Raw genomic sequence first — 27,735 nt, 5'->3', positions numbered from 1 at the left:
GGTCAGGCCTGGCAGCAAGTGCCTTTACTGTCTGAGTCATCTTGCCAGCCTGGCAACTAACCTTCTAAGTATATATATTTTAAAATTGGAATACTATAGTGCTATATCATAAACTCTTTCTCTGGCCAGCTTTATATTGTGAGCAGTCATTTTTCTATGGTTAGAAATTAAACATTTAAGGACAATAAGATGACTCAACACATAAAGACAGCTTTGCCACCAAGACTGATAACCCGAGTTCAATTCCCAGGACCCACATGGCAGAAGGAGAGAACTGATTATTTCAAATAGTTGCCTTCTGACTTCAACATGTGTGCCATGTACATATACAAATACATGTAATAATTGTTTAAACAACATGTGTGCCATGTACATATACAAATACATGTAATAATTGTTTAAAAGTTAAACTGGACAGTGGTGTTATAACTTAGTGGTAGAGCACTTGTCTAGAAATTAGACATTGATAAACATCCCTGTGGATACAGCTTGATTATTTTTTAGTTGTAAACCTAACAAATAGAATTAGAGCATTAAAATGTTACACACTATCTTGGCAGACGGTTTCACGCCTCCCAGCCTGGTGTGTCTTACTGTCTCTCTCAAAGTCAGGTGTTGCCAGTTTTCACAGGAGAATTTATTTTATTTTTTTATTAAAAATCTTTTGTGTAGTATCTTAGCCACTGTTTAAGGTGAGGTCCCAGTCTTTATGGAACTTAGTCTAGCCTCAAACTTGTGGTCCTCCTGTCTCAGCCTCGAGTGCTGGGATTATAGGTGGTGAGCACCAGCTTGGTTAAGTTCTCTGTGCCCTATAGTAACTAACATGATGAAATATCTAAGATACTGTAGTCTTTTAGGATGTATGCGTAATTTTACTATGTCCTTTGTAAATTTCTCTTTGATATTTATCCCTTCCATCCGAAGAGACATCATTTATGAACCATTTAGCGGCCATGTATTGCAATGTTTATTTTTCCTCTGTCAGTCATCTAGCTGTATTTTGCGATAATTACACTTGTGTGTAGCATGTAAGACCTGAGGGTCCTGAGCATGCTAAGCGAGCACTCTCAGACCAATGACTAAATTTTGTATGTATGAATATATGTTCATATGTATGCATGTATTTATTCATTTGTGTGAGTGCCTACAAACACATGTGGAGATCAGAGGAGAACTTGTGGGTATTCTGTCCTTCGACTATATAGGAACTGTATAGGTCCTGGGGATCGGCTTAAGTTGTCCAGCTTGGTGGCAGAGACATTTGGCCTTACCTGCTTAATGATCCTGCCTGCCCATGGCTTCTGTATTTATTGTTTGACCTGCATTTTAAGCATTATGTTGGATGCCTTATGGTACATGAGCAATAATTACTCAGAAAATGTATGCATCTTTCTTCCTTTTGCTCTTATCAATAGCATACTCTGTGTCTTTTCAGCACACCTCCCATCCAAGTACTTAACCAGGGCCTGCCTTGATAAGCTTTAGATCAGATAAGATTGGGTGACTTCTGGTTAATCTGGGTTAATCTTGAGTTGGTGGCCAGCCTGGGCTATATAGTAAGGTCATGGCTAAATAAATGTGTCATTATTATCATATTATAAATAGCATGACATTCAAGACCCTTTTAGCCCATTGAAAGGTTTTCTCTTCAGTTATTTATGTTTATTGTATTGGCCCTATGATATTTATTGCTGTTTTTCTTCTCGGCTGTACTGAGAACAGAAGCCAGGGCCTTGTGTGTGCTAGGTGAGTGTTCTGTCTTTGAACTGTGCCCTCAGTTGCTTGCTGTTTTATCTGTGGGAAGCCCATCCAAGTCCTTCTCGTGGAGGGCTGTGTTTAGTTCTCTGAGAGCAGAAAGAACACTGTAGGTATATTGTTTCTTCCTGAACCAATGGACCACCACTCCCTGCCGTGCCCGAGGAGTGCCTTGGCAATAGTCATGCCCCACAGGGGTGTGTGCTGGTCTCCAAACCTGGTGGCTGGTTTTGGACGTGGGGAAAATGGTTTGAAAACAAATATATTCAGAGAGATGTAAAGGACCGAACAACTGCAGAATAGACTGAAGGCTTGCAAGTCCCCTGTTGGGGTCAAAGTTCCTTGTGGACACAGCTTTCCTGACCCAGGAGCCTGAGGGGGAGGGAGGAGAATCCCAGGCGCTTCTGGCTTGGTGATAAGAAGCTCTTTTCAGAGTGCTTGCCGAGGAGAAAGCATTGGTATTTTCCAACCAAACGACTCTTAATATTTTTTTTTATTGAATTTATTTATTTGTTCGTGTGCTTCTGAGATCAGACAGGATAGGGTGCATTAGTTTGTGTGTGTGTGTGGGGGGGGGGGGGCTTTTGTGCTTCAGGGAGCATGTGTGGAGGTCAGAGGACAACCTGCCAGGGTTGGTTCTCTCCTACCATGAGGGGTCCCAGGTAGAATTCAGATCATCAGGCGTGGTGGCAAGCACCTTTATGTGATGAGCAATCTCAACAGCCTCAAAACGACTTTGAGCCTTAAACCTAGTGACCCAACGTCACTGGACCTTGATTTCATCCACCCAGGAACTACAGTCGTGGAGGGTGAAGGTTCTGAAAGGAGGGGAAACCGAAGGAAAGGCCAGCATGGCTGATACATCTGTCTTGTAGCCAGGGGACCTCTCCTCTTCCATAGAGGCNTGAGCTGGAGGTCAGCCGGGGCTGCACAGTATGACCCTATCACCCTTTTTTTTTTTTTTTTTTTTTTTTTTTTGAGAAGTCTTGGCCTCAACCTGAGGATGATCACACACTTCTGATCCTCCTGCCTCCACCTCCTAAGACCTGGGATTACCTGAAGGGGCTTATGTAGTTAGTGCTGGGAATCTAACCCACAGCTTTAAGTATAGCAAGCAAGCACTCTGTGGACCAAGCCATATCCCCAGTCCCTAAAACCATTTCTAACACTGCTATTGAATGGCAGAACACATGCCCTCTAGGGCACAGGAAGCCTGCTCACCAGAAAAGCACTTTCTAAGCTGTGTGTGTGTGTGTGTCCCGCTGGCTGAGGCGCAGGCTCAGAGCCTGAGTCTTGGCCTTGCCCTGATATTCTCTTCTAGGTATATTCTAAAATACATTGTTCTCAGCTTTTTCAGTGACAACCTGGTGTCTTCAAGTCCTTCCTTGGTCAGGCAGGGTCTGGGAAGTGATGGCACTCACTGTAGTGGGTCATGAAGAAATTTCTGGAAGGGGAAGAGTCATGGGCAAACCAGGATTTCTTTTGGGTAGGTCTAGGCCCTTCATTTTCTCTAGCCTCTGAGGACCTGTGGGGAAAATACCTCCCGGGAAGGAAGAAAGACACAGCCTCCCTTCAGGGATGGAGATTACAGCCCGGCTGCACAGCTCCTGAAAATGGACTTCAGCTTTCCCGCAGCTCCTGGGAAGTCCTTTCGTCTCTGGGCTCCTGGCTGTTCTCTTTAGGACAACCTCCCTGCGGCTGTTGTCTGGAGAACTGAGTGTTCCACAAATGTCTGGTTGCATTTTTCCTTCTTCCCAGGTCTCTTAGTGACTGAATTTAGAGAATGAGGTGGGATTAACACCTGGTTGCTGACTTTCCCCCACAGCTGAGTTTCCTTTTTCAGATTAATTTTTAGCCCGAAGTTTGGGGATATAAACTACAGAAGACAAATGACCCTGAAGCACAGTACTTAAAAACAAAAAATACTTTTCATCTTCCTTTTTATTCCTAAAGGGGTAAGTGCTGCTTGTAGCAGTGACTGAGCGGAGAGACACGCCCACTCCAGAAACCATCTCAGTTGCCCATCTTTTAGATTTGTTTCTTGGTCATACTAGCATGGCTTGGGCATGTGTATATCTGTGTGTTTGTGTTTTTGAGACAGTGTCTTAGTATGTAGCCCTGGCTAGCCTGGAACTCACTATATAGTCCAGGCTGGTCTCAAACTCTTGGACATCTGCCTGCCTCAGCCTCAAGAGTACTGAGATTAAAATCACAGGTCACCACGTCTGGATGTACGAATCATGTATAAGTTTTTTATGATGTGAGCTTTTTACCCTTTTTTTTCGCTCTAAGACAGAGTTTCTCTGAATAGTCCTGGCTGTCCTGTAACTCACTCTGTAGACCAGACTGGCCTCAGAGATCTGCCTGCCTCGGCCTCCTAAGGACTCAGGTGTGCACCAGCATCACCTGGCTTGATTGATTTTTTTTTCCCTTTTGAAGATAAACAAGGTTATTTTATAAATACCACCTAAAAATTGCACGCCACCAAACATTCCTATTCCTGTCCTAAGGGTACATTGTTGTGTTGGAGGTGTGGCTCAGTGGCCATTTGCCTTCTGTGCTCAACTGGAAGAATTTGCTTGTTTGTTTTTTCTCCATGTAAATACCTTGGCTATCCTGGAACTCACTTTGTAGACCAGGCTGGCTTTGAACTCATGAGCTCCACCTTCCTCTGCCTCTTCAGTGCTGGCATTAAAGGTGTGTGCCACCACCACCTGGCTAATCTTCTTACTTATTTTATATGCATAGGGTTTAAATCTCTGTTTAACTAATTTATTTCTTATTTGTTAGTTTCTAGTTTTTCAAGACAGGATTTCTTTGTGTAAATAGCTCTGGCTGTTCTGGAACTTGTTCTGTAGACTAGACTGGCTTCAAACTCAGAGATTCACCTGCCTCTGCCTCCCGAGTGCTGGGATGAAAGGCTTGCACCACCACCACATGGCTACTTTTTAAATTTATTTTTATGTGCATTAGTGTTTTGCCATGGGTTTCATGTCCCCTGGAACTGGAGTTACAGGTAGTTATGAGCTGCCATGTGGATGCTGGGAGTTGAATCTGGGTCCTCTGGAAGGGTAACCAATGCTCTTAACCACGGAGCCATCTCTCCAACCCTGTGCTTTTTTAATTTTTGAAAATTACATTTATTTATGTGTGTTTAGGGGGCAGTGTACTGTGATCCCATTATGGAGATCTGAGGACAGCTTTAAGAAACCAAGTCTCTTCTTCCACGATGTGGGTCTCCAGGATGGAAATCTGGTCACCAGTGCTTGTTGGGAGGCCTCTCTCACCAGCCTGCCTCTCTCTCACCAGCCTCTGCTTTTTTTGAGACAAGGTCTCATGTAGTCCACGCTGTCATTGTCGTTAACTTCTGGTCTCTCTGCCTCCAAGAGCTGGGCGTACAGGAGCGTCCCACCATGCCCAGCTCTGTTCATTAACTTTTATCTGTCCAGCTACATCTTCGAACTCACTGTAGCCAAGGATTACTTTGAACTCCTTTCTGCCTCTGCCTCCTAAGTGCTGGGCTTACACCAGGCTCAGTTTACATGGTGCTAGGGATCACACCCAATGCAATAGTGTGCTAAGAGGTGCCTTACAACTGGGCTTCATCCCCAGTCTCTTCACATGGCTTTAATTAAAAAAAAAAAAAGATTTATGTTTAGGTGTCGGTGAGTGGATGCCCTGGAGGTTGAGTTGTGAACCACCTGATCGCCTTGGAACAACAATCTTAACCACTGGTTATCTCTCCTGCCCGGCCCCTTTACCTATCTTATCATAGGAAAGTCCTTTGAGTGACCTGAGAGTCTCTTCTTTTAACCCCACACAATTGATGAAAAAACCGAGGCCTGGAAGGGGAATAACACTTTTAGCTTACACAGTGGGGTCCTGACCGTCTCTGAGTACAGTCCTGGCTCCTCGCTGGGGTTCAAGGGTGGCATTCATTTGGCTCCTAGAGGGTGGGCTTTCTTTCTCTGTGCTTGAGCCCCGGGAAAGAATGCTAGGGACTGTCTTCTCTGTGCACTAGAATGGGGTGGAGAAGGTGGGGCTGAGCACACAGTCTGTTCTCTCCCTTGGCTCAAGACCACTCTGTGCCTAAGAGAACCTGAAGTGTTCTTGACCTTAGCATTCTCCAGCTTGCTACTAAGGGTTCTGTGGGTGCAGAATGGAAGGGAGAGGTCAGGTGTTCTAGGATTCCAGAGTACAAAAATGAGACCTCCCACCCCCAAGCACAGGACATTTACACCGCCTTGCTCTCAATGTCCCTGCGCTGTCCCTACAGAAATGTAGAGTCCCCTGGTGTCTGCCACCAGGCCAATCGATCAGAACCTGCAAATTGCTGGTGCTTTTAAATGTATTCAGATTATAGAAACATGACTAGCCCTTGTGCCTCAGCCATCCGTTTCATAGGCGGGTAAACTGAGGTTTAGAGAGGTGGTATGGCTTGCCCCGGAACATGCAGTGGTACCCCTCCTTTTCCTTCCCTCCCTCCAGGTCTCACTTTTACCTTTCTCTAGGGTCTCATAGCCCAGGCTAAGGAATAGCCTTGAACTATAGATCGTCCCAAGTGCTGGAATTGTAGGTATACAGGCCACACTCACTTTTATGAGCTTCTGGAGATGTGCCTGCCACCACACCTGGCTTTGCTTGCCTTTTTTTTTTCCTTCAGATTTATTTTACACACATGAGTGTTCTCCCTGTCTCTTAGTCACTGCTCTATTGCTGTGAAGCTATTGCTATGACCAAGGCAACTCTTACAAAAGAAAGGATTGAATTGGAGGCTAAAACGTACCATTTTAGAGGGTTGGTCCATTATCATCCCTGCAAGAAGCAGAGAGGCATGGTGCTGTAGCTGTAGCTTTTTACAACCTTGATCCACAGGTACAGAGAGGAGGGGGTGCTGGAGAGGGCTTTTGAAACCTTAAAGTGACACACCTTCTCCAACAAGGCCTTGCCCTTCCCTAAAAGTTCCCCTAACTGGGGACCAAGCATTCAAAATGAGCCCAGGGGAGGGGGGGCATTATCATTCAAACCACCACACCCTGGAAGTTTGGATGTGTACCATGTGTGCCTGGTGCTGGTGGAGGGCAGAAAGGGCCTCAAATCCATTGCAACCCGAGTTGGAAATGGCTGTGAGCTGCCTCGCTGATGAAACCAAGTTCAATTCTCTGTAAGAACAGCAAATGCTCTCAACCATTGAGCCATCTTTCTAGGCCTTGGTCTGTTTTTTAAAGACATCCTTAGAAAACAGCTTTATTGGGATGTAATTTCTATAGCATGCAATCCATCCATTTAAAGTGTACAATTCAGTTGGGTGTGGTGGCAAATCTCAGCATGTCACTTTTCCTGGACAGGAGAGGCAGAGGCAGCAAGATTTTCGGTCCGAGGTCATCCTGGACTACATAGCAAGACTATCTAAAAGAGATAATTTAATGTTTTTTAGTGTGTTTGACTAAATACGCCAACATCATTTTGATTAATTTTAGAATATTTTTGTCCTTGGCATCCATGAGCAGTTGGTCTTCACCACCCCCTGCACCAAAAGCTCAATGAATACACCGCACCAATAAACGGGCATCAAGTTGAGTTCCACCTACTGCGCAGAACAATAATTCATATCCTGTCTATGAAATTTTCCTTTTCTGGTGCTGGAAAGATGGCTCAGATGGTAAAAATTGCCAGGGAAGCCTGAGGACCTGAGTTCAGTCCCTCAGAGCCCATGTGGGAAAAGCAGACTGGATGTGGTGGTGCCCCAGTAACTCCAGCACTGAGTCAGTGAACGACCAAGAAGAAAGAGAAGAGTAAAGAGGAAGAGTGGCCGAGGAGGACCCCTGACCCTGAGTGCTGGCCTCCCCATGGGCACATTCAGTTTGGCATCAGTGCTGTCCTAGAAATGTTGACCACTTGACAGACTCTTTAAAGTCAGCTTAGTGTTTACAGCTCAGCCATTATGACCACATGTCAGAACCTTCTCTCCTGGAAATCATAGAACCATCTTCTATTGTGCCGGCAATGTATCCATAGCTTATTTATTTATTTTTTAAAATAATTTTATTTTATATTAATTGATGTTTGCCTGCATGTATGTCTGTGTGAGGATGTCAAAACCCTGGAACTGGAGTTAATACAATTGTGAGCTGCTATGTGGGTGCTGGGAATTAAACCTGGGTCCTCTGGAAGAGCAGACAGTACTCTCAGCCTCTGAGCCATCTCTCTAGCTCCCCCATATCTTATTTGTTATTTAGTTGGCTGTGTGGATGTGGGTGGGTATGAGTGGGTGTGTATAGGTGTGGTTCTGGGGTCTTGTTCATAGTAAACAGCTGTTCTGGCTCTGAGCTAAATTCCCCAGCCCGTGTGTGTGTGTTGTGTGTGTGTGTGTGTGTGTGTGTGTATGCTTGTGTATGGGGGCCAGAGGACAATCATTGTTCATCAGGTGCTAAATATCATAAAATGTCTTTCAAATCACATTTATTTATTTATTTATTTATTTATTTATTTATTTATTCCATGAGCATGTGCTATGGTGTTTGTTCATGTGAAGGTCAGCGGACACTGGGGTCCCTGCAAACCAATGCCTGGAACTTGCTCTGTAGGCCAGGCTGGCCTTGAGCTCCCACAGACCTACCTGCTTCTCCCTTCCGAGTGCCTGCTGGCTTTGTCTCTCCCCACTGATCTCCCAGCCTCCTCTGAGGTCTCCTATGCATGTTTGTATGTGTGCACATAATGTGCATGTCGAGGCCAGGGGATAACTGTGGATGGTCTTCCTTCAAGCTTCCACTTGCTTTTTGACTTCGGGTATAACACTCTCCCGGAACCACACAGTCAGTCTGCCTAGTCAGCAAGCACCAAGGACTCCGTGTCTTTTTTTTTTTTTTTTTAAAGATTTATTTATTTATTATGTATGCAGTCTTCTGCCTGCATGTATGCCTTCAAGCCAGAAGAGAGTGCCAGATCTCATTTTAGATGGTTGTGAGCCACCATGTGGTTGCTGGGAATTGAACTCGGGACCTCTGGAAGAGTGCAGCCAGTGCTCTTAACCACTGGAGCCATCTCTCCAGTAAATTCCCCCCACCCACACCAATGTCTTGTTTTGTTGACTGTTTTGGTTTGGGTGTTGGTCTGTTTGTATAGCTCTGGCACCTGGAACTTGCAGAGAGCTGTCTGCCTCTGGTTGCTTACTGCTGCCTGCCTTCCTTCCTTCCTTCCTTCCTTCCTTCCTTCCTTCCTTCCTTCCTTCCTTCCTTCCTTCCTTTCCAAAACAAAACATTGGTTCCAGGGATCTTAGGTTCTGTATTTCTGCCCCGAATGCTGTGGAAGCTACAGGCGCCTTGCAGGACACATTACTGGAATCACTATGCTGTGTTTCTTAGTGTTAATGATGCTAACCTTGAAGATTGAATTAAGACTGTCACTGTGTGATGGGTTTCTGTGTGGTGGAATTGCATGTCCCCCTGTGCAGCTAATAAATACCTGAGCCGAGGAAGACACTTAGCTTGAACCCCTTTCTGCCTGCTGTCTAGTAAACAATTATTGCTATAGTTGCCTGACATTGCTTTCCTATTTATTTCCTTCTTCCTGCACTTGGATTAGAAACACTTTTGTAAGGAGTTTTCTAAGGCTGGGGAGATTAAGATGGTGCAGTCAGTAAAAATCTTGTCAAGCAAGCGTGAGGACCCAAGTTCAAACCCTAACACCCATGGGAGGAAAAAACAAATCCAGGCATGGTGCATACTTCCAATCCCAATGTTGGGGAGATTAAAAACAAGGGACTCCCTAGAGCTCACTGGCCAGCCAGTCTCCCCAAATCAGTGAGCGAGAGACCCTATAAGGTGGAGAATGATAGAGGACAACGCCTGACATTGACCTCTGGCCTCCACACCAAATAAAAAAGAACCTAAAAAGGAATTTCCTTTGTTGGCAAGATGGCTCAGCAGGTAAAGGTGCTTCCTCCTGGCCTAATGACCTGAGTTCAGTTCCTGGGACCCAAACATTGATGACTCCCTTTGCTTGTCCCAACTCCTTATATATATTATGTACTCTTTTGCCCCCTAAATACATGTATTTCATAAGGACCCTGGAAAGAATTTGTTGCTGTCTTTTCCGCACTCTGGCACATTCAGGTATACGTTTCAGGGCTCACATTGTCCTGCCCACGCTGCAGGGAGTCCCTCTGCCTGGCTTCTGTCACCTGTTCCTTGAACATTTCCCCCTCTTTGCACCACAAGGTGCTTCATGTTCTTCTGGTGTTTGCCCTGACCCCGCCTTGGCAGCAGCCCCTTCTCTAAGTGTCCAGGCCATGGTTTTCTTTGTGGGCGGGGCTATGTGCCCACATAACTATCTGGCATATTCTGACTGGGGATCTACTGTGTGCCAGGCATGATACCTCATCCATGACACTCATAGAAGGAAGGAGGTTAAGGCCTTCCAAGGTCACATAGGTCATGGGACCTTCTAGGTCAAGACTTGGGTCCTGGACAGAAAGGCCTTTGTTGCTGATGTGTGCCATTTCCTTGAGTGCACTTGGTCACAGTCACAAGTGCTTGCATAGTGCCGCATGCATGGGGTGACAAGCTGCGTTACCCATGCTGGGCTGCTTGGTCACCTCACCTTGCTTTTCCTCCACTGTATAGGACTCTTGGCACATTGCCCTCCTTTCTCTGGCATGATAATGGCCTCTTATATATTTTACGTGGCATTCATTACCCAAACCAGCAACTGTTGGAAAGCAAACAACCTGTAAATCTTGGCTGGCCCGGGCAATTGCCTCCTGTTCTTGGGAACATGGTGATCTGGGCAGAAGGCCCTGCTCTGGGTTCTGCCCACTGGGAAGAACTATTCTGGTTTGTATGTTATTCTTGTAAAGGCACTTGGTGGGCTCTGCCCTTTGGAGGGCAGCTGGGATAGGCTGCTGCTCTGGGCAGCACTGTGTACACACAGGATCTGGCTTCTGGGAGACAGTGGCTGCCTGGTGAGGTCTAAACCCTGGGGATGGTCTCTGCTACCCCCCCCCCCCCACTTATTGACCTTGTGTGCTGGGGTTACTTGGGGAACAGGGTGATGACGGCAGGAGAGTTTATTTGTGCAGTTTAGAGCGGCTGCACGGGAGTGGAGCAGGTGGGAAAGCACTGTTCTCACCTCACTGTGGTCATGCAGCACGCTAACAAGAAGTGCTACAGACATTATTCTGCGGGTATTAAGAAGGAGACACAGGGAGGTTGAAAACTTGGCTTTGGAAGCTATGGAAATGGCTCAATGGGTAGGACACTTACTGGGCCAACATGAGGACCAGAGTTCAGATAGATTTATAGCGCACACGTAAAATGATGGGCGTGACCGCACCTGCATCAGTAAGCCCAGTGCAGTAAGGGGTGGAGACTGGAGGATGGCTGGGTTTTCTGCTGACAGCTTAGCTCTAGATGAGACCCTGTCTCAAGGAAATGAGACGGTGATAGAGCAGGACACCCAGTGTCCTTTGTGGCCTCTGTGTGGTGCCCAGGAACCTGGACGCACATGCCTCTGCATACATACACACTTAGCTAGTTCTCGTTCTCTCTCTCTCTCTCTCTCTCTCTCTCTCTCTCTCTCTCTCTTTCTCTCTCTCTCTCTCTCTCTCTGTCTCACACACACACACACACACACACACACACATACACACACAACTTCACAACTTGCCTGTAAGACTAGTGTGTAGCTCAGTGGTACATGACTGGCCTAACACACATGAGGGCTCCGTTTGGTTTTATAACAATAAAAAAGTCAAAACCAGAACTGCTTGGTCACACAACAAACCTGGGAGGGTCTGGGCTCAACCCCAGGGAATCTGCACTGATCATGCCCCACTTTTCCCTTGCTTCAGCTAGGCTGCACACCGCTGAGTCTCACCACTGACTTAAAATACACCATGGCCGTAGGTGTATTTTACCCCCTCCCCGGCCCTGAACTCCTTGTCACATTGCACTGTAGGCTTTTGGTTTTTTGAGACAGGGTCTCATAGAACCCAGACTGACTTAGTGCATTGTAGTCTAAAATGAACTCCTGAACCTCTTTGCCTCTCCTGACTTCTGGGACTACAGGTGTGCACCTTTATTCCTTGTTTGTGCAGTGTTGGGAAGCAAACCCAAGGCCTCTGCACACTGGGTGAGTGCTGGACCAACCGGGCTGCATTCCCTGTGGCTGCCCTGTAGAGTCTTAGCTCCTTGGGTGGGAGCCTCCTTCTGTCTGCTTGATGTGTCTTACTCATGTCTGTGCCTCTTAATTGGTTCCATCTTCTCAAATGCTCCCCTGTCTGATGAGCCTTGGGGTACCAACTTGGCTCTGAAAGAATAAACAGCAGCCATTGTTACTCTGCACATTGTCTGTGGACTGGAGTGGCTCAGACAGTCTTCTTGGTTTGTGTTTCTTCAAATTTACTCATAATATACCCCAGTTTTGTATGTTCTTACTGTTTTCTTAAGGCATTTTGAAGTTGTATTTTAGTGTGTGTATATTTGTAGTTGTCTGGGTATATGTGTACGCTGGCGACAGATGAAGGTCAGAATAGATGGTATGAGTCTGTATGTATTTATCTGTCTCTGCATCTGTAGATGGAGTGTGTAGATGAGTGTGTGTTTGCATGTGTATGCATGCATATTTGGATGTGTGGGAGTGCAAGTGAGCATCTGTGTGCCTGAGTGTGGAGGTTCGAGGCTAATGTCAAGTCATTCCACAGTTCACTGCATCCATAACCCTGTATTCCCTTCACCATGTGTTTCTCCAGGGCAGGACTTCTTGATACTTTTTAGGATTTATATGTGTGTGAGTATACATGTACAGGTCAGACAACAACCTGTGGGTATTGGTTCTGTCTTTCCACCTTGTGGGTCCCAAACTTGAGCTTGGGTGTTGGGCTTAGTGGCCGGTGTCTTTAACAGCTGAGTCATCCTGATGCCCCCAAGGACATTGTTTTATGTTCACAAACTGAGGAAGTTCAGCCTCAACAGTGTTGATAAGGCCCTGGCATGGTGATAAGGCCCTGGCACGGTGCTCAGGAGGCAGAGACAGGTGGGTCTTTGTGAGCTGGAGGTCAGCCGGGGCTGCACAGTATGACCCTATCACCCTTTTTTTTTTTTTTTTAAAATAATACGCTGGGAATCAAACCCAGGGTCTCGAGCATGCTAGTGAGTGCTCTTTCACTGGGCCAGACTCCAGCCCTAGATCGCACTGTTGGTAGCAGGTTTCTGGCTTGTCTGCAGTCTCTCCAGCAGCTGGCTAGCCTATACCCGTTTGGACCCCTGTCTATCATAACACTGAAGGAGGCAGACCAGGTGACTGTACAGTGTTACTCCACTTAGGTTTGCCCCTTGTGCCCAGATGATGCCAGCTTAGACCCTAAGTGAATGTGTGTGCCTTGTTCTCTGCTTCTGCGTTACAGTTTCCTGAGAACCCAATGTGGGTCATTTACTGTTTCCAGGGTTAGCTCTCAGTACTGTTGCTTGATGCAGCTCTGTGCAAGTATTGTGTTTGTGTGTGTGTGTGTGCATATGTATATATGTGTATGTATTATGTATGTTTGTATGTATGGGCATATGTTTGTGTATATTATATGTTTATGTATTATCTGAGCGTGTATTGTGTGTGCATGTGTATGTATTATGTATGTTTGTGTATTTGTAGATGTCCAAGGCAGACTGATGTCCAGTTTCTTCGTCATGCTCCACCTTATATATTGCAGTCGGGTCCCTGAGTTTGAGACTTGGCTTCTTTGGCTAAGCAGCTTGCTCCAGGGTCTCCACCTCTCACATGCTAGGATGGATGGGCTTCCACGCTCACCTGGCTTTTATATGAGCAAGGGCTTTACTGGCTGAGCCATCTCCCTAGCGCTGTGCAAATATTCTTAAGCACCAGTAAATTAGTGTCCTGTGTCTTGTAAATTAGTGTCTGGTGGGGCATCTGAGGCCATTAGTTACTTGTCTCATTGCTGTGACATAAAAAAACCAATAAAAGCAACCTATGGAAAGAAAGGGTTGTTTTGGCTCATAGTCCATCATGGCAGGAGGCAGCTGGGCTTGCTGCCAGGAAGCAGGGACACTCTTAGACCCCTGACCATGAAATGGTGCTGTCCACACTGGAATATGCCTGACCAACTCAGCCTAACCTAGAAAGTTCTTCACAAGCACATCCAGAGATTGGTCTCTTGGGCGATTCTAAATCCTGTCAACTTGACAATCGGTATTCCCCATCACACTGAGGACTGTCAAAATGTCAGCTAGAATGTGTGACCAGTCTTTTTCCAGCGTGGTAAGACAATGTTCCTCCTGTATCCCACAGGACACTAACAGTCTGTGTTTGTTTCCTTATTGATAACCTGATGTGAACCAGAGTCTGTAATTTTTACTGACCATTTGTTGATCATTCATGGGGGTAAAGAAGATTTCATGGTCTTCTTGGCTCAGCAGCTCCAGCTCTTATTTGCATTAGGGGTTATGGTGAGATTGGCTATATTGGGGGTTATGGTGAGATTGACTATATTGGGGTTATGGTGAGATTGACTATATTAGGGGTTATGGTGAGATTGACTATATTAGGGGTTATGGTGAGATTGACTATATTAGGGGTTATGGTGAGATTGACTATTAGGGGTTATGGTGAGATTAACTATATTAGGGGTTATGGTGAGATTGACTATATTAGGGGCTATGGTGAGATTGACTATATTAGGGGTTATGGTGAGGATTGACTATATTAGGGGTTATGGTGAGATTAACTATATTAGGGGGTTATGGTGAGGATTGACTATATTAGGGGTTATGGTGAGATTAACTATATTAGGGGGTTATGGTGAGATTTCGGCTATTAGGGGGTTATGGTGAGATTTCGGCTATTAGGGGGTTATGGTGAGGTTTCGGCTCTTAGGGGGTTATAGTGAGATTGACTATGAACAAGAATCTTGAAAGCTGTTCAGGACAACAGGTAGGCTTTGCCTGGGACAGCTGCCACTGGGACCTGTGACTTCCATGATGCCTCAGTAAGGACCAGCAGGGGACTGGCAGAAAGGTGAAGAAGCAGAGAGAAGGAAGAGAGTTCACAGGAAAGATGTAGGATTGTATAAAAATTCACATTGCGGGCCAGTGGGGTGCCTCAGCAGGTCCAGGCTCTTGTCGTCAGTCACGCCTGATGACCTGAGTTCAATCCCAGAACCTTAGTGGGAGAGGGATAGAACCTACTCCCACAGGTTACCCTCCGACTGCCACCAGGACGCCTATAAATTTTTTTTGTTGACGCTCAGCTGTGCCCTGTCCCCACCTGCAGGGTCCCAAGCTGCTTCCTCATTCTAATGGTGGGGTCCTAGCCACTGGGCCTGGCTGCTTCCTGGTCCTGATTATAGTCACTGCCTGAGGAACTCTGATAACTGCCAGGGATGCTATGAGTTACTTTAAGGCAGTGGTTCTCAGCCTTCCAGATGCTCATGTCATGACCCCAACCATAAAAAAATTACTTTCATTGCTACTGTAATTTTGCTACTGTAATGAATTGTAATGCAAATATCTGTATCTTCTGATGGTCTTAGGCAGCCTCTGTTAAAGCCTCACTTGACCCCAGAGGAGTTGTGACCCACAGGTTGAGAACTGCTGCTTTAAGAAGAAGCTAAGATTTACTGTGTGTGTGTGTGTGTGTGTGTGTGTGTGTGTGTGTGTGTGTTTCACTACCCCTTCTGTCGCCTGTCCTCATAGGTCAAGTAAGGAAAGGAAAGGGTAAGGGGGCTTGCAGGCAAAGCCAACAAAGAACCTGGAGATTTCCATGCCCTTTCTGGAGGCCCAGCCCCTTTGAGCATGTTCCAGGTCATCCCTCTGAGGTAGAGATGAAGTTGGACTGAACTTAAATTACTTCAGGGAGTCCCCACCCCTCTTTGGGAGGGACAGACAGTACTCCTTAGAGCCCAGAGATTGAAGAAGGAAGGGGCCATCCGGCTCAGCCACCACCGTGAGTGGGTGGTGTTGAGTCCTGCCTGAGTTCCTGCTACTCCCAGGTCACCTTGGTTCCCTGGGTTGGGCTGGGAGCTGCCTGCCAAGGGCTAGTTTGAACACAAAGTGACCCGGGGCTCCTTCCCTGCATCCTTTGGCAGGCTTTTAACAATTGCAAGTAAAGGGCTGGGTCTTCTCAGGGAATTTCCTTGAAGCTGTTTTCTGATGTCACCACCTGTTTTTTTCATCTACTTCCTCCTCTGAGACTGGGACCCTCAGACTCCCAGCATCAGATTCCCTGCTGGCCGCAAATGGAGACCAGGATGGGGAGGTGGACTCCTCAGAGACCCCGCAAGAACTGGCTCCCCATTGGTATCTGCTTATGGTGCATAATTATTTTGTTTGTTTGTTTGGTTGGTTGGTTGGTTGATTTTTTTTGTTTGTTTGTTTGGTTGGTTTTTGGCTTTTTGAGACAGGGTTTCTCTAGCTCTGGCTGTGCTAGAATTCAGAGATTGACCTGCCTCTGCCTCCCAGAGTGCTGCACCGTCTGACGATTATGCTTCCTTACATGTGATTGCGCCTTAAAATATAGATCCAGGTTTAAAGCCACAAGTGGTTGACGGTGTAGCTTGGTTGGTTGAGTGTTCACCTGACATGAACAAAGCTGGGGATTTGAACTTGTTGTCCCATTACCCCATAGATTGAGGGTGATGTATGATCTTGGTACCCTGGAGGTGGAGGTGGGGAAAACGAAGTTCAAGGTCATTCGCAGTTATCTGGGACCACTATGTCAGAAACAGACGAATAACAAGTGTTTCATAACTCTGAGATCAAAATTTTTCATTTCCTATAAGACTTCTCTCCATTCTCAAATGGATCCCAGATCTTTTGGGATGTTGGAAAAGATCTTAACTTGGCAGAAAGATGTTGTAAGGTAGTTGGGGTAGCCTTAAGCACATAACCAATAGGAACAGTTGAAAGAAAATCACACACAACTGTCTGGCCCTGTCACTAGGTGTTGAGCTTGTCCTGGGAACCTCTGTTGCTATTGGCCAGTTGAGAGACCTTGGCAACCAATCAATAACTATCCCAGGAGTCTTTGCCAGCCGTATGTTCCCATGAGTGAAGCTGTCTATCATTCTCCAGAGAAATCCCCATGCCTTGCTGGGCTTTTGCTTGGAGTTTCTGTCATTTGTCCCTTTCCTTGACCATGGACACCCTGACCCTCCCGGTGCTCCCCACATCCTCCAGCCTTGCTTCACGTGTCCTGTCATAGTCAGGACTAGTGGACCCGGCCTTCCAAATTCCTTTTCCCTGTGTTGTTTGGGTACCTGGAAAATCACAAACCTTCGAGGGCCAGAGTGTGTTAAACCCTGTGGCACACAGAAGAGCATTGTACAGAATTTAAAATCAGGGCTGGGGGAATGGCTCAACTGGAAAGATGTTTGCTGTGCAAGCATGAGGATTGAGGTGGAGCCCTAGACCCCACATGAAAAGCTGGGCATGAGGCAGAGGCAGGCAGATCTCTATGAGTTCAAGGCCAACCTGCTCTATATATAGAAGTCCCAAGCCAGTCAGAGCTATATAAGAGAGACCTGTCTCAAACAAAATAATATCAATCTACCAGCCAGTCAAACAAGCCATAAACCAAACCAGTCCAAAAGATAAGGAGGTTGGCAGGGAGGACACCGTCTAGCTTCCATGTATGTGCACGCATTTGCACACAAGAGCAATATACATATATTTTGCATATAAGAACACTAATATACATATAGTATGTGCATGTACACACCAGAGTATGAAATCACACACTCTTTTGCACAGCACCTACTGTGTGCCAACTGTATCTGTGAGCAAACATTAGGCCAGACGGTGGTGGTGTACACCTTTTTAATCTCAGGACTCGGGGAGGCAGAGGCAGGAGAGTCTTCCAATTTTAAGTTAGCCTGGAAACCAACCCTCCCCTCAAAACAACAACAGCAATAAACCCCCCAACAATTACACAGAGACCTCAGACATGGTCCGGGCCGTCAGAGAACCTTCTGCCCATGCGAGTGCAAAAGCGTACAAAATAGTACTGGTCAAGTCACCCAAGGTGAATTTGGTCTATGTGACCATGCTCACCAGCTAGCTTGTGAGGGGTGGGAGGACAGCCTGGTCCTAGTGTGTTAGCCTTGAGGCACACATGGGACAGGCTGACTTGGAGGGGGCAGCTAGAGAGCATCCTTGGCAGTATGTTTGAGATGGGGAAGACCAGGAAGATGGCATGGGAAGAGCATAGGCTGGATTCCCATTGTGATGAAGCTCACCATGTGATCCTGGCCCACAATCCGCGCAGTGGGTCCGACCTGCCAGTGCTGCCTCTTGGTGCAGACTTGGAAACACTTCTCTACTGGCCGGAGTTACCTCTGCTTGACCTGAGTAGAGGTTGCCCTGCAGAGCCTGGGGCCAGAGCTAATTGACTCCCTGGGGCTCCTGTAAATGCATGTAATGACCACTTGGGCCTTGGGCCTCTGCCAAACACCATCTACATTCTTCAGCAAAGGCAAGGACACTGGAAAAACCAGTTAGGGTGTGGAAGGCCCTCAGTATGTCCAGGCCAAGGGAGTGCTGGACTCTTGGTTCAGGGGCCTAGAATCGGAGCTTAAATGTCTGAGTTGCTAAGAACATAACTGATAAAAATGCTTGGTGCTGAGTTTGGTTCCCAGCACTCACATAGGAAAGTTGAGCATGGTGGCCATGGTGGCACTCTCTTGTAGGTCAAGCTCGAGGGCAGCAAAGACAGGTAGGTCTATGGGGCTCTCTGGCCAGTCAGCTTGCCAGTCAACTCGGCAAGCCACCGGCCAGTGAGAGAGACTCTCAAAAACCAGACTGACTGATGGCCGAGGAAGGACAGCTGTTGTTCTCTGACCTCCACACGGCCAGCATCGGGTCCAGGCCTAGCCACTGTGGTCAGGAATCTGGTGCACATGTGGCTGGGGCCCTTCCACTCACTCTCAAAGCCCCAGGGTTTGCAGAGTGCTCCCTGTGTACTTGTTACTCAGCAAATATTTGCACCGAATGGTTTGATTTCCGGTTCTGTGCCCATTCCGGCATCCTCGCTTGGCTTGTTTCCTTGGCAGCTGGTTCTCATAGCTCAGAGCCTGGAAGAGAAGCATCTCAGGGAACTGGGCTGTTTCTTGGGCAGAGGAGCCACTGTTGTCCATTAACCTTCTGGCGTCTCCAGGCAGTTCTTGGCTTGTGGCCACGTCACTTTCCTCCACTCTGATAGTCTCCTTTCCCTCTCTGTCACTGTGTGTCACTGTACACGCCATTGGATTTGGGGCCCAGGCTTTTCTCCAATTGTCCCCTTACCTTAGAATCCTTAGTTTAATCATCTGCTCAGATTGTCTGTCCTAATTTAAGGCCACATTCCCGTTTCCATAACTGGATGAAGGAGGGTGTAGGTATTGATCTGACTAGTTGCCTCTTTTGTTTAAAATGTTTTATGTGCATGCACGTGCATGCATGTGTGAATGTGTGTGTGTGTGAGTGAAGGTTAGAAGACATCTTGTGGAAGTTTGTTCTTTGCTTCTACCACCTCACCAGCTCCTCGTTTTGTTTTTTTGACAAAGAATCTCACAAGGCTTGTGCTGTCCTTGAACCGCCAATCCTTCTCTCCTGCCTCAGCTCTACACTGGGATTCTAGGCTGCCCTGTGGTACACAGACATCCATGCCTGTGAAGCTGTCCAGTAGTCTCCGGGCTTGCTGACACTGCCTTGTTTTAGGTTCACATTGTATACATGGGACTTTAGAGCCGTGTCTCCTGTTTGTCTCTGACTTCAGGTTGGGGAACTCTTTCCCTGGTAAGCTGCTCATAGAAGCTGTTCATGTTAAAATGAAACTTTGAGGAATGGATTGTTTGTTTATTCTGAGTCCGTGTCTCACTGTGTAGCCCTGGCTGGCTTGTAACCCATAGTGGCCTGCCTGCCTTTGCCCCCATGAGTGCCAGCCAGCATGCCTGACGGAGAATTTGATTTTTAACTTTTTAAAATCACTTTATGTTTATGGGTATTCTGGCTGCATGTATGTCTGTGCACCATATGTGTGCCTGTTGCCTTCAGAGGCCAGATCCTTGGAACTGTAGGTTATATATGGTTGTGAGCCACTATGTAAAGCTGGGAATTGAACTGAGGTCCTTTGGAGGAGCAGCCAGTGCTCTGAACTGCTGAGCTATCTCTCTGGTTCTGAGAAATTGGTTTTTTAAAATAAATTAAAATTTTAACTGAGTATGTAAAGTACTCGCCGTGCAAGTATGTGGACCCGATCTTGGAGCCTTGCAACCCGTGAATAAACTGGCTGTGGCTGGGAGGCAGAAACAGGAGGACTGGGAATTCATGTTCCTCTTTGCCTACACAGCAGTCTAAGCCAAGCCAAGGCTACTGAGATCTTGTCTCAAAATAAAGTTACAGAAAGAAATGGAAAATGTATTTCCATTCTCCCTCAGGTCAGTCATATGAAATCCGACTGCTGGAGAATCGGAAGCTAGGGGACTTCCAAGATCTGAATACGAAATACGTGAAGGTGGGTGAGCACTCACATGCTGGAGGGGGAGTACTGTGAAGGTGGGGGAGCACTTGCATGCTGGAGGGGGAGTACTTTGAAGGTGGGGGAGCACTTGCATGCTGGAGGGGGAGTACTTTGAAGGTGGGTGAACACTCACTTGCTGGAGGAGGGTCTGAATGCCTGGGGGCTGGGGATGGTCCCAGTTTCTGGAGTGTACTGTCCCCACGGAATGGGTAGGCAGTGGACCAGGGTAGCGTGGCTTGTGTTGGTGGAGTGTGCTCTGGGTTGCCTCATTTTGCCCCCCACTGAGCCTTTCTTCCCTGCATGAATAATAGAATAGTGCATTAGTTAGACGTGTTTGTGAAGCTGCTCAGAATAGCAGGAGCCATGGAAGGCAGCGGCACCCTTCTTACCCTTGTCCGTGTCCTTAGGGTTCCCAAGAAAAGGGTCTGTCTGGAGGGGGTGGCGGGCTCTTCCTGGTCAGGGACAGGGAGGCCCGCTTTTCTTGGGGCCCCTCAGTCCCTGCACATAGTCACCTCCGACATCTGCCTTCCACAGAGTATCATCCGTGTAGTTTTTCATGACCGCCGGCTGCAGTACACGGAGCACCAGCAGTTGGAGGGCTGGCGGTGGAGCAGGCCTGGGGACCGTATCCTGGACATTGGTGAGTCTCCCCAGCCAGTGGCAACCATGAACACTTGGGCCATGTGGGGGTTCTTTGTGAATGCCACTTGGAATTATGCTCACAGGGAAGCCCAGCATGGCGGCACATGCATGCAGTCCCAGCACTGGAGATGGCTCAGGCAGAGACTGATGAGATGTCTCGCTAGCCAAGTGCACGCATGAGGACCTGAGTTCAATCTCTAGAATCTGTGTAAAAAGAAGCCATGTGTGGTGACAAGCGCTTGTGATCCCAGCTTTGGGGAGGCAGAAACAAGCAGATCCCTAGTGCCTGCTGTCTGGCTAGCTGAGCTGAGTTGATGAGCTTCAGACACAGTGAGAGACCCTGTTCTGAAAACTATGGCGAAACACCCAAGGGTGGTCGTCATGTATGTGCTTGTATGTGTCCATGCGCGCACACGCACACACTGGCACAAATACCCAAATATACATATGCAGCAGGGAGAGGGAGGGAAGGAGAAAGGAGCTTTCATTGGTGACCCAAGCCACTCACTGGGTGCTGCCCTCAGGGCGTTCTCTAAGGCCAGTCAACCTGGCTGGCTTGAAACTCTTGTAGGCCATGTCGAATTCAAACTCACAGAAATCCACCTGCCTCTGCCTCCTGAGTGCATCATGTGCCGCCATGCCTGGCTCTCTCAAGGATTTTGATGAGTGGCAAGGGAAGGGTGGGCATATCACAGAGCTGGAGGGCTCAGGTACTGACCGCCCCGCTTCCACAGCCCTCAGCTGTGCTTTGGGAAAAGCTGCATTGATGATAGGGTGTGCAAACCAGGGCCACAGCCAGCCCTTCCACATGGAAGTCAAGAGGAACTTTCCATAAGAAAGGATGGAGGCATCAAGCAGTTCCTGCCAGGCTGTCTGCCAGCAGAGATTTGAAACTTAGTTTCAGATCAGCAGCGGGGTTATCTGGGATCTAGGATCTGACTTCGCACTTTGTGTGTGTGTGCAGATGTTCCACTGTCTGTTGGTATCTTGGACCCCAGGGCCAGCCCAACCCAACTGAATGCTGTGGAGTTTTTGTGGGATCCGGCAAAGAGAGCATCTGCATTCATTCAGGTAAGCAAACCTGGGAGCTTTGGGAAGCACCCATCGGCCTGTTGGAGGGATATAGCTGAGGGAGGACAAAGGATGGGTGGGCTCAGGGTCGCATGTCAGGAGGCTGAAGCGAGGACTTGGAATGTTGGAATTATGTTTGGGTTCTTGCTTACAGAATGCTGTGAGGTTGAAAAAGATTTGGTATTTTCAAGGCTAGGGAGATGGCTCAGTCTGTAAAGTACTCATCACAAAAGCCTACAGACCTGGGTTCAATCCTCCATATAAGAAAGACTGGAATGGTGGTGGGGCGGGGGGTGGGGGGGGGGAGTAGGTGAGTGCAGCCAGCCTAGCTCAGTTAGTGAGTCTCAGGCCTGGGAGAGACCCTGGCTTAGAACATCAAGGTAGACTGAAGTAGATCTCTAATCTCTATGTAGATGCACACAAACGCACTGTGTACACGCGCGTGCGCGCACACACACAAACACACACACACACCATTAAAGAAAAATAAGTATTTGGAATCATGAGATGGCCTGAGGTACAGGCACCCGGTGCTAAGCCAGATGGCCTGAGTTTAATTCCATGGACCTAGATAATAAAGGGTTGAGCTGACTGTCAAAAGCTCTTCTGGCCTTAGGCACTCACCCACCCAAATTTACACACACAGTGAATAAAAATGTAACAAGTTGGGTTTTTCGTTTTGTTTTCTATTTTTGTTTTGAGACAGTGTTTCTATGAAGCCCTGGGCTGTCCTGGAATACTCTGTCAGTGGTTCTGAACCTGTCTTGTGATCCTTTAGCAAACCTCTGTCTCCAAAGATAGATTCCTAGCAGTGGAAAATTACAGTGATAAAATAGCAGGGAAAATAATTGTATAGTTGGGGTCACTACAGCCTGAGGAACAAACTGTGTTAAAGGGTCACAGCACTAGGAAGGTTGAGAGCCACTGCTCTAAGTAACCCACGCTGGCCTTGAACTCACCAGAGACCCACCTGCCTCTGCCTTCCGAGTGCTAAGTTGAATGGGGAGCAGCTGAAGAAGAACCACAATGCTAACATCTGTGTTCCAGGTGCACAGGCACGTGTTTGCACACACACTTTGGAACACACTTGAGAGTCTTTTAAGAGCAAGTAATATGCTTGTCACAAAATTTAGTTATATTTGTATTGCAGTAATGCTATCTTTTATAACAGTATAGTATCAGAGCACCACACAGGTATCCAGCACCTTCTCTGTTGTAAGCACTCAGAAGGACAGAGATGAGTTGGGCATTCTGACTATGGCTGTAGACTTGCTCAGTAACCAGGATACCTGGATTTCAGAGAGCAACAGGAATGTGCTCTACAAGTCCAGGATATACCAAGTGATGGGTTCCTGGGTAAAGACTGATGCTGTTTAGTGGACCAAAACAATGATAAGGCTTTAGCTGATCAGATAGGGATAGAAGTGGACATTGTGTGTCTTTCATGGATAGAGAGCAGGGAGGCCTTGCTTGACCTGATGTGGGGGTTAATGAGAAGTTAAACAGAGCCGGGAGTTGAAGCATGGATGGTCAGTCCTTGGGGGAGAGGAGGCTTAGGGCATTCAGACTCCTCCCCTCCCTGACTTCTGCCCCCCCCCCGCCAGGTGCACTGTATCAGCACAGAATTCACCCCCAGGAAGCATGGGGGTGAGAAAGGAGTGCCTTTTCGGGTGCAGATTGACACGTTTAAGCAGAACGAGAATGGGGAATACACAGAGCATCTCCACTCTGCCAGCTGCCAGATCAAGGTGTTCAAGGTAGGTGTTCAAGCCAACCCCGATCAAACCCGCCTGCCAATGGCGCTTTGCTATATGCCCAGAGCATGGACCCTGCTGGGTGTGTGGCCTCCTGCGTTTCTCTCTTGTGGATCTGGGCCTGTTCCTGCCCAGCCTTCTCTGGTTACTCAAAAGTGTTGGATGGGGTATCTCGCTACATCAGTACAAGGCTCTGCTTTTGTTAAGAATGACTGACTTGGCATCTTTTTAGAGTTGTATTTTCCCAGACTCCAAGAATTTCACAGGAATTCATATGATCTCCCATGTAGCATCTCCTTAAACATGAGGGTAAACGCCGGTGTACCGGTGCCTTTAATCTGAGATTTCAGACCAGCCTGGTCTACAAAGTGAGCTCCAGGCCTGCCAGAGCAGCAAAGTGAGTGAGATCCTGTCCCAGACAAAACAACAAAAAAGAAGTAAACATGAGCCCAAGGGGCCATTCTTGGAGGTCCAGCTCAGTGCTGTTTTTCTCTTCATTGGTTGGTGTGTGTGTGTGTGTGTGTGTGTGTGTGTGAGAGAGAGAGAGAGAGAGAGAGAGAGAGAGAGAGAGAGAGAGAGAGAGAGAGAGAAAGGAGGAGGAAGGGAGGGAGGGAGAGAGGGAGAGAGAGACACACACACACATACACAGAGAATACTTTACAGATGTCAGAGGACAGAAATCAGCTCTCCTTCTACCATGTGGGCCCTGGGGATTGAACTCATGGCATCAGGCATTGCCTCTATCCGCTGAGCAATCTCTCCACCTGAGCAATCTCTCCACCTCTATCCTGAGCAATCTCTCCAGCTCACTGTCTGCCTTAGTCTTTGAGACAGTGTTTCTCACTGAACTCGGAGCTCACCGATGCAGTGTGGCTGCCCCGACCTCCTGGGATCCTCCTGTCTCTGCCTCCTCAGCACCAGTATTATTCCAGATGTGTGTGTCATCACACCTGGCTTTTTTCCATGAGTATTGGTTCCACACTGAGGCTCTCACACTTGCATGGTGCGTATTTCACAAGAACTCTACAAATGAGAAGACTCTCAGGTGGTGTGGGGCTCAGTGGTAGAGGGTTGGCTTTAGCATGCGAGGAGGTCCTGAGTTCTGTCCCAAGTACCAGGAGAAACAAATTCATCTTAGAAAGAAACATCTTCAGAAGACCATCTAGCCTCTTGCTGTCCTGATTCACCCTGCAGTCTCTCACCGCTGGTTCTTACCTCCTCAGTCTGGATTATTTCCTGAAGGTGGGAGCCAGTGTTCTTATCCACAGTCCCTTGTGGCCTCAGGGAAATGGAAGGTGCATCAGGTCCCTGCCATTCTTAGAGCCGAGGTTAGCCGTGACCAGCAGGTTAAACTGCTTCTGTTTACCTGTAGAGAATTGGAGCCCCCTCCCATTAGAGGTCACTTTAGATGACCAGCCTTAATATCTGTCCCAGAATCCCCTTCTTCACATCCAGGTGAATTTGGAACCTGGTGGCACTGGAGACCAGGGAAGAGTCGATTTCAGCTAGGGATGTGCTAGAGAGACAGCAGGCTCAGGCTGCTCTTCCTGAGCAGGGATAGCCATAGACCTGGAGGCTGAGCAGTTGAGGCTGCCCCCCAACTGACTTAGTGAAACTGTGAGGGGCCCAGGGTCATGGCAGCCACATCTAGCTCCCTGCTCTAATACCCCCAGAAAAGCAAGACTGCCATCGTCCTCTGTGTGTCCTGGTACTTTGAGTCCATGGCAGGCATGTTACCTATAAAATACCTTTTCTCTCTGTATGTATAAGGGGTGTTTGTATGTGTATGTGGGGGTTGAGTATACATGTGTAGCACGTGGAGGTCAGGGGTCAACCATTAGTCTGAAGGATCTATTGGTCTGCTTCCCCACCTCTGGAATTTTAAGTGTTTGCCCATAGTTTATCCAACTATGCCATGGCCTTTTTATTTTTACATAGTTTCAGGGGGATCAAAATCAGGTTCTTTTTTTTTCTTAAAAAATATTTATGTATTTATTTTCTGTATCTGAGTGTTCTATTTGCATGCACACCTTTATCCCAGGAGAGGGAATCAAATCACACTAGAGATGGCTGTGAGCCACCATGTGGTTGCTGGAAGAGCAGTCAGTGCTCTTAACTGCTGAGCCATCTTTACAGCCCCCCAAAATCAAGTTCTTGATGTGTCATGTTTCTGAAAAGAAAGCCAACATGTTCTGACCAGCCAGCCCCTTGAAGGACACACGGTGGAGAGCTTTACCCCATGCATGCTAGTTGACGATCTGGCTACACCTACCTCACCTGTGGCCTCTGGAGGCAAGAAGGAGAGGCTAGAGTTGGTATTAGAGCAGGGAGCTAGATGTGGCTGCCATGACCCTGGGCCCCTCACAGTTTCATCTGTTCACATAGTGAATACTCTGCCTGCTGTTAGTGTCCCTGTGGAGCTCACTGCAGGCTTGTCTTGATCTGGAGCTGGTGTCACCCGGAGGAGGCTTCCCTAGAAGCCCTTGAGCACGGAACCGAAAGGCATGGCCTGAGGAAGGCACACACTGGCCTGGGAGTTCTGGAGGCCACTAGACCTGAACTAATTGCTGGTATCTGCATAGCACAAGTGTGTAATAAAACTGCTCAGGCTGAGGGGCTCTGAGTCTTATGCCAAGCAGGATGGAAGCCATAGGGGAGGGACAAGGAATGGACTGTAGCCTCAGGCTGCTGCCAGCAGCTCGGGCCCTGAGCCTATCTGGTTTGGCTGTGAGGCCAGGGCACTGTTGAGTATCACGGAGATTCTGCACTGCCATTTAGCCACAGGAGAGAGAGATATACCATTGAGGTTGAGATGAGTTGAGGGCTGGGTGTGCTGGGCCTGAGTAGAGGTGAGCATGGCACAGGCTGCCTGCCAGTAGGCACTCTCCCCTCCATCAGTCACCCCAGCACTGTGGTATATCTCTCATCTTGCTTGGTTCTCCATGGCTCCTCCCAGAAGCAAGTGGCCATTGGTAGCCATCTTTCCTAAGTACCTACTGAGCTGCCAAACAGTTGGCTCAAGACCTCAGGGGAGGTGCAGGGCTGTCCTGCCTGCTCTTCAGGCGCCAGGTTGATGTGGGAGCCCGAGGCCTTGGTCTTCCTTTCCCAGCCAAGGGACCCTGTGTTTTGTACTTGCAGCCAAAGGGAGCTGACCGGAAACAGAAAACCGACCGGGAAAAGATGGAAAAAAGAACAGCTCAGGAGAAGGAGAAGTACCAGCCATCCTATGAAACCACCATCCTCACGGAGGTGAGCTGCGGCTGGGAGTGGGCTTGGAGTGAGCCGAGGACATGGTGCACAGCAGGTTGGTAGTGTAGGCCCTGGCTTCTGTTTGATACTGGGTCCTCTATGTGTCCCTGGCTGTCCTGGAACTCTCAATGTAGACCAGACCAGGCTGGCCTCTGACTCACAGAGATCCGCCTGCCTCTGCTTCTTGTCCTGGGATTAAAACTGTGCACCACAATGTGCAGCAAGCAAGCACAGACTTATGGTTCAGTAGAGTAAAAGTGCTTGCTGCATAAGTCCAGCAACTGGATCCCTAGGTCCAAGGTGGAAAAAGGAACTGACTTCTACCACAAGCCATGCCAAACACACACACACACACACACACACACACACACACACACACACACACCATATATACTCACATAATACAATAAATACACAAGTAAATTTAAGATTCAGTGTCAGAGCTGGACTCTGGCCAAGATCTCAGGTGCATACAATGCTCGGCCACTGAGCCCCAGCCTGTCCCCAGCACTGGCTAGTTCTTCTTCGGATAGACACAGACATGCACTTCCTGACACCACAGAAGCAGCCCTCTGCAGCCATCTTTGGGTTCAGAGAGCTGCTCAGAAGCCATCGCCAGCTCTCCTTGCTTCCTGTCACTGGCTTTACTTTTGCTGGCCTATTTTCTTTTAAATAGCCAATCCTTACTGTGTTGGGGATTTTTGACTAGTTGGATTCCCCTTGAAGGTGTGTATAAGACCCAGGATGGCCATGCAAGGTC

General features: G+C 47.8%; 1 protein-coding gene across 2 annotated transcripts in view; it reads left to right on the top strand.

Moving 5' to 3' along the window:
- Tfcp2l1 (transcription factor CP2 like 1) overlaps positions 1-27,735 on the top strand; it is a 57,371-nt gene that overhangs the window by 7,991 nt on the left and 21,645 nt on the right. For both annotated transcript variants that reach the window (XM_050129377.1, XM_050129376.1), the window contains exons 3-7: positions 20,177-20,253; positions 20,794-20,899; positions 21,866-21,972; positions 23,577-23,729; positions 26,865-26,975. In XM_050129377.1, coding sequence (XP_049985334.1) covers positions 20,177-20,253; positions 20,794-20,899; positions 21,866-21,972; positions 23,577-23,729; positions 26,865-26,975 — 554 coding nt within the window. The remainder of the gene's footprint in view (positions 1-20,176; positions 20,254-20,793; positions 20,900-21,865; positions 21,973-23,576; positions 23,730-26,864; positions 26,976-27,735) is intronic.

Source organism: Alexandromys fortis, unplaced genomic scaffold (assembly GCF_014885135.2).
Source record: "Alexandromys fortis isolate MF-2015 unplaced genomic scaffold, M_Fortis_MF-2015_v1.1 scaffold_236, whole genome shotgun sequence".
Lineage (NCBI taxonomy): Eukaryota > Metazoa > Chordata > Mammalia > Rodentia > Cricetidae > Alexandromys > Alexandromys fortis.
Note: the sequence above shows the minus strand (reverse complement) of the source record. Positions and strands in the feature narration are given on the sequence as shown.